We start from the raw sequence: 14,060 nt of genomic DNA, 5'->3' as shown, positions 1-14,060 counted from the left end.
AATAGTACCATTTAATTCATAGGGTTCAACAAATACATTAACACGATATATATATATTGTAAATTAAGCTAAGAAATTGTATAGTCAAATTTTTACCGTTAGTCTTTAAAACAAAACTGAATGTTCAGACGTAGAAAGAGTAAACTAGGACTTTTGTGATTGATTTTGAATCATTTTATTCAGAATATCAATAGAGAGTCTATCGTTTTATGGATATAGCCAAGAGAACTACACTCCTATATCTTCTGAAAGCTCACATCAACAATTAAGTCTTGTGAACAGCTTTCATTCAACCAACTATATTGAATACTACCCCCCCCCATCATCAGTAGTTTAGCATTTTGCCCAAATGTGTTTTTCATTACTGTGTGGACGGTCGACGGGTGAACTTGAGGAAGCTCTAAGAAGCTCAGAAAGAGCTGAAGACATTCCATCTAATCATTTTTTGGAAGAACATTTCAGAATATCTACGTGTAGCTTCCCTATTGGGAAAACGCTAAAAACCCTTTTATGTAGATTGGATGACTATAATGATGACATCGCTTTTACAAAAAAACTATAAATACACGAGAGTTTTGTACCACATTTGACAGTCACAAACTCGAAAACATATTCTTTATAACAGGGTTTAGGTATGAGCATGCAGTTGAAACTCAAATACCTAACCCGCTAAACAATCACTCTTTTGTCTCACTGAGCAGTATAAAAACCTAAACTTATGTATTTTAGAGTGTCAATATGAACAATTTTTTATAGAGATCTACAATCAAACACTTTTGAGTTTAGGTACTCGTTCAAACAAATGACTAACCACTGTAGGTAGTGGACTGTTGCACAATAAGTGGAAAAATGATAATGACATGTTATACTGCAGAGAATTCTAATAAAATTCGTAACAAAATAAACAAAACTTACTTGCATATCTGACCCAATAATTGCAACCTCAACCATAATCCATAGTATAATACGTGCCGGTGTAGGATATTCATCATAGCATACTTCTGCTAAATGTCTACCTGACACTACACCCAAACGAGCAGCCAGACGTTGTAGAAATAATCCCATCAATGTAGCTAGGAGTAAAAGCCATAGAAGCTGAATGTCAGTTAGAAAAGAAAAACACGGTACTTAAAATGAACCCGCCAAATTTCTCACAATAAATATTGTTAACAAATAAGCTATGTTACGGTAAAACTTGAATTAACAAATTCAGACGTTTAGACTGGTAATTTGAAATTTATATATTTGAATCCTGTCAATATTCAGATTTTCTTCCAACCACAAACATCATCCTTAGAAATAAAAAGGTAGTTCACTAACCATCTAACATATATAGTAATTATATCAGAGACTGCAGAAAAACGATGAGCTACCTGCAGTCTCGACTAAAATAACAAAAAATTATATAAAACAATAAGAAAGATTAGATTTTATAATACATGACTTTCGTGAAACATAAAATATTCTTGAACATATTAAAGAAGCAGTAAGTAAACAATCGCGACTAAACAGAGACAAACACTGACAAGTGTTAATAAAGGGTCTAGTTTCCGATAACAGTAACTGGAATAGAAACACGTCGTGCACATCATAGACAAAGATTAACGACCAATTACAAAGTACCAGCAAGCCTTTGGTTCATTGTCAACTGAATCAAGGTAGACGTAGTAAAAATAAACCCTATGATCTAAGTACAGATTAAAGATAATCACATATTTAAAATAGTGAAAATTCCCGTTTTGACATTTGGCAAATAAAGAAGGAACGAATTGAGCGAAGTAATTTCCTTTCATGAAAACATGTTTAAAAGTTGAGAAGCCACAGTTTCACCAAAAATAAGTCGAAATTTCAATATTTTATTGATTTTCCAAAAAGAACGGAACTTATTCGACATAAAGATGTAGCTTAAAGATGTTAGGATACTCAAGCGTCAATCAGTTTGTCAAAAAATGAGATCATATCACATACATTGAAAACTGAGAAACAGGACAGTATTATGATTCTTTACAAACAGACGAGCTACAGATCCCGTATACGTTCATTCAGTTGCTCGATTATTCCACTACCCACTGAATGCAGTAAGTGTCGATAACTTAAACTACAAGTTCAGGTACCTTGGGAGTGTCAATAACCCCAATCTCTCTCAAACAACAGGAAAACAACTATCTACCACAATATATTCTCTAAGGATTTACAATAGGATTTGATTTCATAATGACAAATCATATTTAATTCTTTTTAAATAGCCTAGTTCAATAATAAGATCAATCAGAACAAATTTTATAAACATGGTAATAACCTACTCTATAATTAGCGATTGCACCACTTTGCAAATCTGACTCTATATTTCCAGGATCCAGATAGGCAATACTCATTAAGAATCCAGGACCTGTGAACGTCCATAATCGTTTAAAACTGAACACGTTTCTCTCCTTTAACAGAAAAGGAGGACACTATCATAATAAGAATTGAGACAAATATTAACATATTAAAGTGAAGGAAGAAATAATAGTAATGATGATGATGATGATGATGATGATGATGATTACAATAATGAACACAATTAAAAAATAACAGGAAAAATAATAAATATAATATACATAGTTTGTTTTCACTAAGAATTGATAGGAATTGGAGCAGCAAAGCTTTAGATAATTATTTTTATTTTAATAATAATCATACAACTCACGTAATAAGTTTATGTGTTCAGATTTGAGCTATAGTGTTTACATTAGGGGGGTCAGTGAAACTGTGGTGTGTATCAGGAATTCGACGTAGAAGTCACACTGACCGAAGAGGAAAATGAAAAAAGAGAAAGGAAAACGGAAAGCAATCGAAATAAGAACAGGAACGGAAGAACGATGTAGTTTGTGAAAGGGACAATTCAAGGAAGATGTGCAAATAGTGTATTTAATTTATTGTTTTTATATTTTACAAGAATACTGTGTAATTTTGCTTAATAAAGCTGATTTCCCCTGCCGAAGTCCCTAGTCATTACAATAGTACCTTGCTGACCAAACCAAATTAAGTAAAGCGGGGTAAAAATCTGCAACCTACTGGCTGAAAGTTGAATGCTTCAATTTCTAAAACAACACTTAGTTTAGAGCTAATAATCAATGTCTCTACCATCAACCCAACACCGGTGATTAAACCCGACAATCAGTGAAAAATATTAGTTACTACTTCTGACTCAGTTGACAATACAAAACAATATTTACCACCATATATTCAATAAAACTGTTTAATATTCATTGGTTGTTGTATAAGGGAGGGAGAGAAGTTTACTAAAAATAAACCTAAATTGTGAAAAAAATGAAATGTTCCCCTACAGAACTTGAGCAAACTCATTTGGTTTAAAACGTGAGATGAAATAAAAGACCTAAAACTTTACTTTATACGAATTAACTAAAATTTACTTCAAGTAGAAATATTTAGTAGAACACACTTAAAGATAAAACACGGAACATAAACAAGCATGATTTACCTACCATCGTATAGATTTACCAACAGATTCGGTTATCAGGACATTGACAATATATACAATCTCAGGATGTTATCACGATGGGATGGCTATAGTAGCAATACTACACTTCCACGCCCTCTTGTAATATAAGTCTGAATGAATATCAATGTAATTTTACTGGCACAAAATTACTCTAAAGATTTACTCAATTTTGTTTTCCGGATATACATTTATAGAATAAATCTTACATAAAACACACAAAAATAACCTGATTGGTCACATACCACGTGAATAGTGTGCATGTCAAGCCATTTAATTAAGGTTAAATATGAACAAATTGTTCAACAGATATTTTAATCTCAACTAATCAACAATACAACTAAACCAACCAAAACAAAAATATAACAAAATGCAGAATAAATAGTCTAAATGAACAATAAGAGAAACGGATTTCAACTGTATGTATTACTTTGAATGGTTTGATTTTTGAGTATATTAAAATTTAATGACACGAATTTACTGCTGAGTGTTGTAGGTATATCACCCTCAAACATAGACCTAAATTTTATTCCGTAAAATAAGGTCTCATTAAAATTAACAGTACTGTTAATCTACATAGCTTTGTTAGTTAGTGCAATGAAACTAGTACGTAACACTGAAAAAAAACCTCATATATTAAAATAACTCTCAAATAAGCGTTAATTACATTTATAAATTGAATTTTGTCTGAAAAATTATAAGATTTTTGAAAATGATTGGCAGGAGTTAATTATACTACCTTATATAGCTAAGGTAGTTAACAACAACTGTGTAATTTGAAAACCTCCATGTGTCTTCACTTTCAGCGGGTACTGTTAAAGTTAGACCGGTGGTTTTAGACAAGACATCTAAATCTTCCGGTGAGGTTTTGAAATAATATCAAAATTAAAAGATCTGATAGCAAGAAACATAACAGAAATATGAACATTTTAAACCATCTAAAACCTGCACCACGATCTTACGCTGAGTTTACACAGACATTAGGAAAAGTTTATTTGAGTGACATTTATGCAGCATGAAATTATCGAATGAAAACTGAAATGCTACAAATTTCACCATTTTCATCAAAAAGGATATGAAATAAAAGTATATATTGACTTCTTTAATGTATACGTTTAGACATTTAGCTAAATATAAGCCATATCTTTCCTAGATCGAAAACCATGAACAGGTTAAATAAACCTAATTAAATATACACGAAGCCTTAACCTGATCGCTCGGAGAACTCTACTTCAACTACTGGATAACAAAACTACCATAGACATGTAGGATTTTACGAACCCATCCAAACCATAACCTCATTTACAAATAGCAGATGGATTTTAAAAAAGTACTATATTTGCAAAACAATATATAAAAGTCACCAAATTCTTTAATCAAAAGCAATAAGAACTATGCAGTTAATAGGTTAGATTTATTTAATTACAATTCATACCAGTATGACAACAGTCAAGATGCAAGTCGACCCCAGGAAAGTACGCATTACAGGCTTAGCCGCAGGTTTCAACCGAAGTGTTGCTTTCATGGCAGAACACCGACCCAAGCCAGGTTGGAAAATAGACTAAAACTGCGTCACTAGCTTTCTCGTATATGCTTCAGGGTCATGTGGTTGTGATATCAGGTGGCATATGATATTCAATGGGACATCAGCTAATTTTAGCTGGTCGAACCAATCTAAACCAAGTAAATTTAGACCAGCTGGAGTTATAAAACATACCCTAGTAAACGATGAATCTCGGAAAGTAACTTTACATTCTAATTGTCCTAATAAGCGAAGGTAATTACAATATGCAGTACGAGGCAAGTACGAGCAAAAGTCTCCAGAAGAAATCCTGATGGGAAGAAAACTGAAAACGATTCACAGCCTAATGTATTCGAGTAATGCATCAACACCAGTACAGACAAAGTCTGTAAAGCAAGCCACGTACGAAGTGGGATGTCCTGTGTTTGCCCGTGACTACATAGCAACCCGTGGTCCATGGATAGAAGCACGAGTGGTCAGAAGAGTAGGCCGTGTCATGTACGAAGTAGAGTTAGGAGGCGAAAGATGGTCACGCCATCAGAATCAGATACGCAAACAGCTAGCCCCAGACCGCCCATCAACAGGAGTAACTCTCCCCCTTGACATCCTGCCTGATACCTTCAAATTGCCGGTAGCCCCATCACGAGAAAAAGCTCAAAAACAAGCCAATCTCTGTTCCAGAAGGTGGCCTCTCCAACACTGGTGAACAACAATCAAGATGCAGGTCGACCCCAGGAAAGTAGGTTATTAAAAAGGGGAGATGTGTTGATCAAGAAGTCTTGATGAGGCGTAGAGAAGCACCCAGAAAATGCGAGTTCACTAAGCACATAAATCAAGCTTATTTATACAATGATAGAAACGCACTTGGATTGCTCATTTCGGTCCAAACTTTACGTGAAAGGATGGTAACATCTGATGCCGTATCAATCTGCAATCTAAACAAATGTCCATTAATATTAAGAGTAATGAATTTCCTCTCACCCCGGGGATGGGATTTGACAAGAAGATACTAGGCTCAACGAAGTGGTACAGGATTTAGGAACAGTCTTTTTGGTACTTCTGGATCGGTTTGGCTTCCTCTTAAGACAAAACCCATCTTTATGACCGAAGACCTTAAACTTCCTGCATCGATGTTGCCTAAATGGGTAGTTTCGTACATAGTGCCAGCAAGGAGCAGGGGGATTCGTTTTAGTCTGTCGGACTGAGCTGTGGTGGGACGGACTGGGTGTAGCAGAGGCACATTTATTCTGGTTAAGTGTCTGTTGCACTACTCGTACTTCAGATCGACTAGACCCACCACTCTGAACCATAGTCGTGTCTCGTTGCAGATTAATGAGGCGTTGGTATTCATTAGCCATGTCACTAAGGGTAAGTTTAGGATCTTGATCCGATCGATACAGTAACCATGTTCTTATGTCACTGAAGTTTTGGGACTGGAGGCTGCAAATGAGGATGGGGGCTTTGAACTGGTCTTCAGACAAAGACTTCAACCGGAAGCGTTCGCATTCACGGTTGAGGATACCCACATGTGTAAGAAAATCATCGTCTACGTTCATAATTAGTTTCAAACATCGATAACGAGTATTAAACAATGATGAGTTGTCGCCGAAATGTTGGCTTAATGTCTGGACTGTGTCTGAGAATGAGCGATCACGTGGGTTCAAGGGTAGGATCAAATTACAGTGCCTGTCCAGCTCACTTGCATCCAACTTTCGAAGTAGCAGTTTGTTGATAACTAATTTATCCAATGAGATACAAAAACTAGGGGTGATCCCTGATTGCTAATAAGTAATATAGTCATGAAATAAGAAAACTAGCATGCACTATTGAGAGGTTCGTAAGTAGTACAAAACAGCTCTTTAATATTTCTTGGTATTAGAGTAGTTTCCAGCTAATATTAGTTCGAAATAACTGCGAATCCAATATTAAACTTTATTTCTCTCCAGAATAATGTAAAAATGAAATTTCATTATCTATTAGTTGGAAATGTTACTCTGACAATCCAATTCAGAATCAAAAGAGAGAACTAATGGTGGTGGTCTGATGTTTAAATTACTGAGCTAATTTTCACTCAAGTTACACATATTATTATCCGAATACATTATTTTCCATTGTTCTTCTTATGACTCCTACTATAGTTATTCCCAATTTTTAGACGGTCATTTTACTGATTCCTTTTTACCGAGTTATCGTTTAAGACAACGAGCATAACAGTTCACAACTCAAGCAAGAAATAATCTTTATTAGTTTAAATAGCAATACAAACTTTTCACACTAAAAGTACTAACAGATTCGATCAATGTTTGAAAATATGGGGACTATAGTAGCAATAATACAACCGATGGAGCAACAGATAAAATTAATTAGGAAAATTTCATGCAATTAGTTCCCTTTATGAATTTAAATAAAGCAAGAACAAATATTGATGCAGAATAGTATTCCTTTGTCATTCCAGTTATTTACATTCATTTATGTCAATTGTTTCACACTATTTCTTATCTCAATGTAAAATTCTAATACATATTTGGTTGTAAGCAGCTGACGAGAAACCTCGAAATATTATGAATTCATACTATTCTGCATCAATATTTGTTCTTGCTTTATTTAATTAGGAAAAGCTTTGTTGGTCTATCTACTCTATTGTTTGAAAAACAAACTCTGAAGCACAGTCGCTATGGAAGCAGTGGTCTAGTAATTAAAACATGGTTTCCGACCACTAGATCTCAGATCCGAACTCTACTCCATTACCATCTGAGTGACAGAGGATTGCTAGCCTTTCAACAAAATGTATGAATCAAAGCCAAGTGCATAAATTTGAACCTGGTAGATGAGTCACATAATTTATTTGCAATCGATAATGGCTAAGAGGAAAAATTATATTTAGTAACGCCTTGAATGGTTCACGCCGTCTTTTAGATAGCTGAGGTACTAAATTAACAAAAAATTATTGATATTAAAGTAGGGCCACCAACAGACTGACCTTGATTCCTTCAGTAAGTGTTATAATATAGTGGTGGTGCTGTGAACGACCACCAATTGAGATAGTTATGAAATGCGTTACTTAAAGCAATGAATAACCCGAAGTGAAACAGTAGCCAGCATAGGATTACGTTAAAAACAAAAACGTCTGATATCTGCTGGGCCACGAAATAAAATCTGTCCATGAAATTACTGCCTATTGTTCTGAACTGTGCAGAAAGATACAGAGTTCTTGGTTAAGCTGTGAGATAATCGTTATCTATGGTTGAAGACCTTAAGTGGCATGCCCGAATGTAGGTAGTAATGGAATAAATGTATTCACTCTTTGAAGCCCACTCTAGATTTTGAGTTTCAATATTCTCCTATATTTTCCACTTCAACTACTTTTGATATTATTTTGACTGTGCAGCTTTTTATGCTGATTCTCTTTCATTATGGTGACGAAGTGTGATAACATGAACCGACATGTATTTCTACCCAGCTTTAAGTTATTTATGAATGAATCATAGAACATAAATGACCTAACTTACCCCGGGGTCTATATTGACACCAATTTTTTGAAAATCATCTGAAGGTGAAGAATTTCGTGGTCTGCGACTTTGATGCGCTGAAATAAGTTGTACTGTCCTTGATTGATCATAAAGTAGTGGAGTTCTGCCTTCGTTTTCCTCTCCATCCGTTGAACAAATAATAATTAACTAAATAATAAACTTACCTAAACAGTGATGCATAATTAATAGCGTTACACACACTAATGACCACGACAATGACTATGTGAACGGGTACGCTAAAATCAAAATATTCATATTCCCATGATCGAAACAAGGCAACATATTAAACAACGAAAATTCCGGGATAATTATAGGAATAATAACGGAATGAAGTGCATGCATATAGCATACAACTCTCATTGAGCCTAGCACACTGTCAGTTATTCATTTACAACATAAAACCAGGACATATGTGCATCGGTCCAAGTTGCCATAACTCATTAGTACAAAAAGATGAACACTGAATTCATAGAAGCAATTAATCAAGTGGTAGCAATATATAAGAAAAAGATTGCATATCAGAATATGATCCCAAGCAACACAAAAAGGGGAAATAAAGGCGAAGAAAGGGGAAATAAAGCGGACGAAAGCGTAACTAAAGAGGAAATGTCGCTTTTTCGCCTTTACGTCGGTTATTTAGGGGAAATGTCGCTTTTTTCCCCTTACGTCGTGTATTTGGGGAAAATTTGTCGACAATTCTACGTAACGTACAGTGTTTGAATGAGCCTTCAGTCTTCAGTAATAAGGATAGGAGGTCTGTCGACCTATATTAATCCTTGCAGTTTGTAATACTATGGAGGTCCAATCTCGTTTTGAATATATTAACAGACGGTGCTGATATTACGTGTTCCGGTAGGGAATTCCAGTAATTCACTACTCGGTGCGAGAAACGGAACTCCAGACGTAAACGGTTTGATCTCGGTTTTTGAACTTTCTTCGAATGTCCTCTCAAATGATCGGTTCTAGACGGAAGCAAGAGATAAGACATGTTAATACCAAGGTCATCGTTCAGTATACGATAAGCCAATATTAGATCACCCCGTACTCTACGGTAAGATAACGGAAATAAGTTAAGGTGTCTCAGTCTGTCTTCATAAGATAGGCCAGCTAGACCTTGTACCATCTTAGTAGCTCGTCGTTGGACTCTTTCTAGAATATCTGCTTCATATTTGAAACAAGGACTCGCTGCTTGAATCCCGTATTCTAAATGTGGTCGCACATAAATCGGGTATAGTAATCCAAACATTTCATCATCTAAATACTGAAAAGACCTACGAATTGACCATAATACCCTATAGCCTTTTGCAGCAGCAGCCTTACAGTGACTAGTCGTTTTGAGATCATTGCTTAATATAACTCCTAAGTCTTTATAGTTTCTTGCTTTGGGTAGCACGAGTCCACGTAGTGTATAGTCATACGATTCATCAGAGTTATTTAACTGCATCACTACACTCTTATTAGGATTTACTTCTAGTGACCACCTGTCTAACCATGCCACCAATGAGCTAAGATCGTCCTGTAGTACTATTCTATCCGACATACTATGTATGGGCCTCCAAATCTTTATGTCATCAGCGAAGAGTAGAACGGATGATTTTGCTACAGTTGGCAATTCATTTACATAAAGTAAAAAGAGAAGAGGACCTAGGATTGTGCCTTGGGGAACCCCACTTTTTACAGATACCCACGAGGAGAGAGCCCCATTAACCCTTACCCTTTGTCTCCTGTCATGGAGAAAGTTACTTATCCAATCGACGACTGTGTTATGGATTCCAAAACGTTTCAGTTTGAATTTAAGACCAGAGTGTGAAACCTTATCAAAGGCTTTACTTAGATCTATGAAAATTACATCCACAGGAGCATTCCGATCCTTTGCCGCAGCCCACTCTTCTCGTGCAATGAGAAGATTTGTCAAGCAAGATAGGCCTTTCCGAAAACCATGTTGTGCCCTGGAGAAAAGATTTTGCCCTTCAACATAGTTTATAACAGCTATCCGAATGATTTTCTCCATCAGTTTCACAACTGCACTTGTTAAGCTAACGGGTCTATAGTTACTAACTAAATCCCTACTCCCAGCCTTATACACCGGACTTATTATGGCGTCTTTCCAGTCTCTAGGAAGTCTGGACTGTCTCAGAGACATGTCGAATAGTATCGCTAATGGTTCAGCAATTTCATCTGATATGGCTTTCATAATCCTAGGATGAATATCATCGCGACCACTGGACTTATCAGGTTTGAGATGCTGAAGTAGCCTTAAAACAGTATCTTTCTCAATGACTACAGGATCCATCAGCGAGCCGTCACGGTCACGATGAATCATTGGTCGTTCCTCATTACCGATAGAAAACACTTTACTAAAATATCCCGATAAAGCTTCAGCTTTTTCGGCATCATTCTCTGCTAAGATTAACGGATTGTCTCGTATCAAAAGTGATGGAATTCCATCGCTTCTCTTAGTTCGCCTTTTTATATACGAGAATAACCGTTTCGGACTATATCTAGAATCCCTAACCAATTTTTTTTCGTATGAATGTCTAGTCTTGCTTATTAACGCTTTACAGGCATTCCTAATCTTACAATAACTGGATCTGTATTGTTCTAAGCCAGTAGAGATGAACATATTCCAGTGATTCTTCCTTTTTCTAAGGAGTTTCCTGACCGTTTTAGTTATCCATGGTGGACTATTATTCGGTCTTCGCGGTACCAGGTATGGTATGAACGGGGACGTAACTAGTCTAAATTTACCTTTAAATACAGACCATGCTTCTTCAACTGATATGCTAGTATCTTAGCAGCGCATTCCTGAATGGCTGATATGTTAGCTTTCCATACATTTGGGCGCGGTGTAACCTGATCATATAATATGTCCCTAGTTCTAAACGCGAATGACAAAACAGCGTGATCGCTGTTTACTAACGGTGGAAGAATATTTAAGTCGACAATATCCTCAGTCTCATGAGTGATTACCAAATCCAGCAGAGAAGAACCCTGGTTAACACCAAAACGTGTGGGTTGGGATACATGCTGCACTAATGCATGCTCCATTATTGTAATCAGTAACCTACTATCAAAGGAGTTTATAGATCCTTCTGTGGTCATATCAGTCCAACTAATATCAGGTGCGTTAAAGTCTCCTATTATCAAGCACCTGGTATTATCACTCCAAAGATGAATGTGCTCTAAAACAAAGTCATCAGCTAAGCAGATTGGGCTCCGATAGATGACACCTAGCATAAATGTACTACATCCTATTGCCAACTTACAGCTAATGACTTCACAAGTGCCGCTATCATGGGATTCGCTAGTAGAGGAGCGGATATTTATGCCATTGGCTATATATAACAGGACGCCGCCTCCTTTTCTACATCTATGCCTATCACTCCTGATGCAATGGTATCCGGATAATTCTGGAGTAATGTCTAAGTCATGGACTAACCAAGTTTCTGTCACTGCTACTATGAGTGGCTTTAACCTGTCTACTAGTGCTTCTAGTTCATAGAACTTATTTCGTAAACTACGAGCGTTGGCATATAAAACTCCTAAGTAGAACAGCCTATCCACACAGGCCTTGGTAGCATTCGCTTCCAAGACCTGACTATCCGAAAACCCACTAGTCGGAGATTTTCCTCGCCGTTTTGCCGACGGGTTTCAAGTTCAGCTAGTGCTTTCTTCCTCTTTATTCTATCTTCGAGAGACATGTCAGGTCTAACTCGGATGTCAGAATTGTCGTGACAACGAGCGCTACTTAACAAGAGATCCCGTTGCTTCTCCGATCCTAGGATTACCTTAAGGAGTCTGCATGGACGGGGTTCAACATTGTCCTCGGTCCTCTTGCCTATTCTTACCAATTTTTTGACCTGAACTCCTTTGGAGTTATCTGGTAAAATACTACGAATGCATTCTCCTAGCTTTTCTAAGTCATGCGCGTGTCTAATTTTCGGATCAGGGTCGTTTGACTCCCGCAATTTGCTCACAATAATATTCGATGTTATTAGATTTTTCTTCTCAGTCACGCCAGGATGGGTTTCACTCTTACCTTCAGATTTTGGTAGTGCAATTTGTGGCTCACAATTTGGGTCCACCAGTGAGTTACTAACTACCTGTGTACTGCTTACAGCTTTTTTCTTTTCGTTTCGTTTCCTACGTACCGTAATCCATTTTTCATCCCTCATAACACTGGGACTATTTGGAACGGTGACTGTTTTATCCAGATCTTCGGTTCCCATTAAAGGTGCATTATTAACAATGTCAGTACCAGGTGGTACTACTCCCCCTGTTAATGTCAACGAAGATTCCACTTTTACGTCAGTCAGAGTCGGTTGTTTGAGGCGTCGCGTAACAGCAGGTACTACACTGACACATTCGTCGCTGTCAGTGCCCGTGTTGTCGGCGCATATGCCATCGTTCTTTTTACAGGCCAAAGCCAACAGGCTCATAGCCTCCTGTATTAGTAATGCCTTGTTGGCACAGCAAAACATGCAAAGCCAATGTGAGTTAGGCTTCGAGCATCTTTTGTATGCGGTGGGACTTAAGCGGGTGCACATTTTGTGGGACCACTTATGGCATTCGTCACACTGCATCCCCTCTTCCACAGGGAACAAACAGTTTGGTTGCCCACATTTGTGAGTCTTACCAACCATTGTAATTCGATTTAAAAGGTTTAAAAACAAAAAATGATAACAATGTGAACACAAGTGATAGTCAAGGACTAAAAACAGGTACTCAGGACAAAATGTAGCAAAAAATTTCAAACTTTAACCAAAGAACTCTTAGTTAAAGTCGACCAAGAATGCTTTTTAGTGCAATAAGTACCAAAAGCAAGTATAATCACCACAAGTACAAAATGGCAACGCTCCTAGGGTATCGTCCACTGAGCCGCATCCGGAACTGAAGTTTTCATAAACTTCGACAAATTAAGGCACCGCTTAATAAAAAAACAAAAATATTGTCATAGAAACAATGTACAAATACGGAACCAGGCATTCGGTTGATACGCATATAGAGTGACTTCGTTTGTTCTTTAGCTAAAGTGTCCCGACATGCTTTGGAGCCATCACAAAAAACTTACGTGATGCAGGTGAGTGACGTGCTCTCAGATTTTCATGTTCATTGTAACTGATTACCTTGTAAGGCCAATACTATGAGTTATATTGAAGTCAGTGAGAATGTTCGTAGACGTAGGGCCACTGTGAACTTGTCACGTTCCCTTGGCTGTCATAGATCCACTTATAACAGAAGGTGGAATAAAATGAAAGCTGCTTCCATGAAAAAATATGACTTTCTTTCGTTCAGTGAGTTTGCTAATGAAATCACCGTAAAAGGTAACTCAGTTCAACAATGTTGTTTATTAAATTGATAGAAGTAAAGAGAGAAATCAGTTGTAATGAAAGTACTTCAACTATTACACCGTCCACTAGCAACATCAATCAAAGGCTTCTAGATAATAGCGGTATGGACATTAAATTCGTACGTGAATATATATCTTGTAGGATGTACTGAAGTG

The 14,060-nt window shown here is 36.8% G+C and overlaps 1 protein-coding gene across 1 annotated transcript in view; it reads right to left on the bottom strand.

The window, feature by feature from the left end:
* MS3_00002116 (uncharacterized protein) overlaps positions 1-8,792 on the bottom strand; it is a 34,603-nt gene extending 25,811 nt beyond the window's left edge. The window contains exons 1-4 of the mRNA XM_051209681.1: positions 8,719-8,792; positions 8,534-8,673; positions 2,304-2,453; positions 916-1,095 (exon numbers count right to left, since the gene is read on the bottom strand). Of these exons, the coding sequence (XP_051075141.1) occupies positions 916-1,095; positions 2,304-2,453; positions 8,534-8,673; positions 8,719-8,734 (486 nt within the window). The 5' untranslated portion in view covers positions 8,735-8,792. The remainder of the gene's footprint in view (positions 1-915; positions 1,096-2,303; positions 2,454-8,533; positions 8,674-8,718) is intronic.
* Positions 8,793-14,060: the final 5,268 nt, after the last annotated feature.

The sequence above is a fragment of the Schistosoma haematobium genome, chromosome 1, assembly GCF_000699445.3.
Source record: "Schistosoma haematobium chromosome 1, whole genome shotgun sequence".
Classification (NCBI taxonomy): domain Eukaryota; kingdom Metazoa; phylum Platyhelminthes; class Trematoda; order Strigeidida; family Schistosomatidae; genus Schistosoma; species Schistosoma haematobium.
The sequence above is the reverse complement of the archived record's forward strand: the minus strand, read 5'-3'. Positions and strand labels throughout refer to the sequence as shown.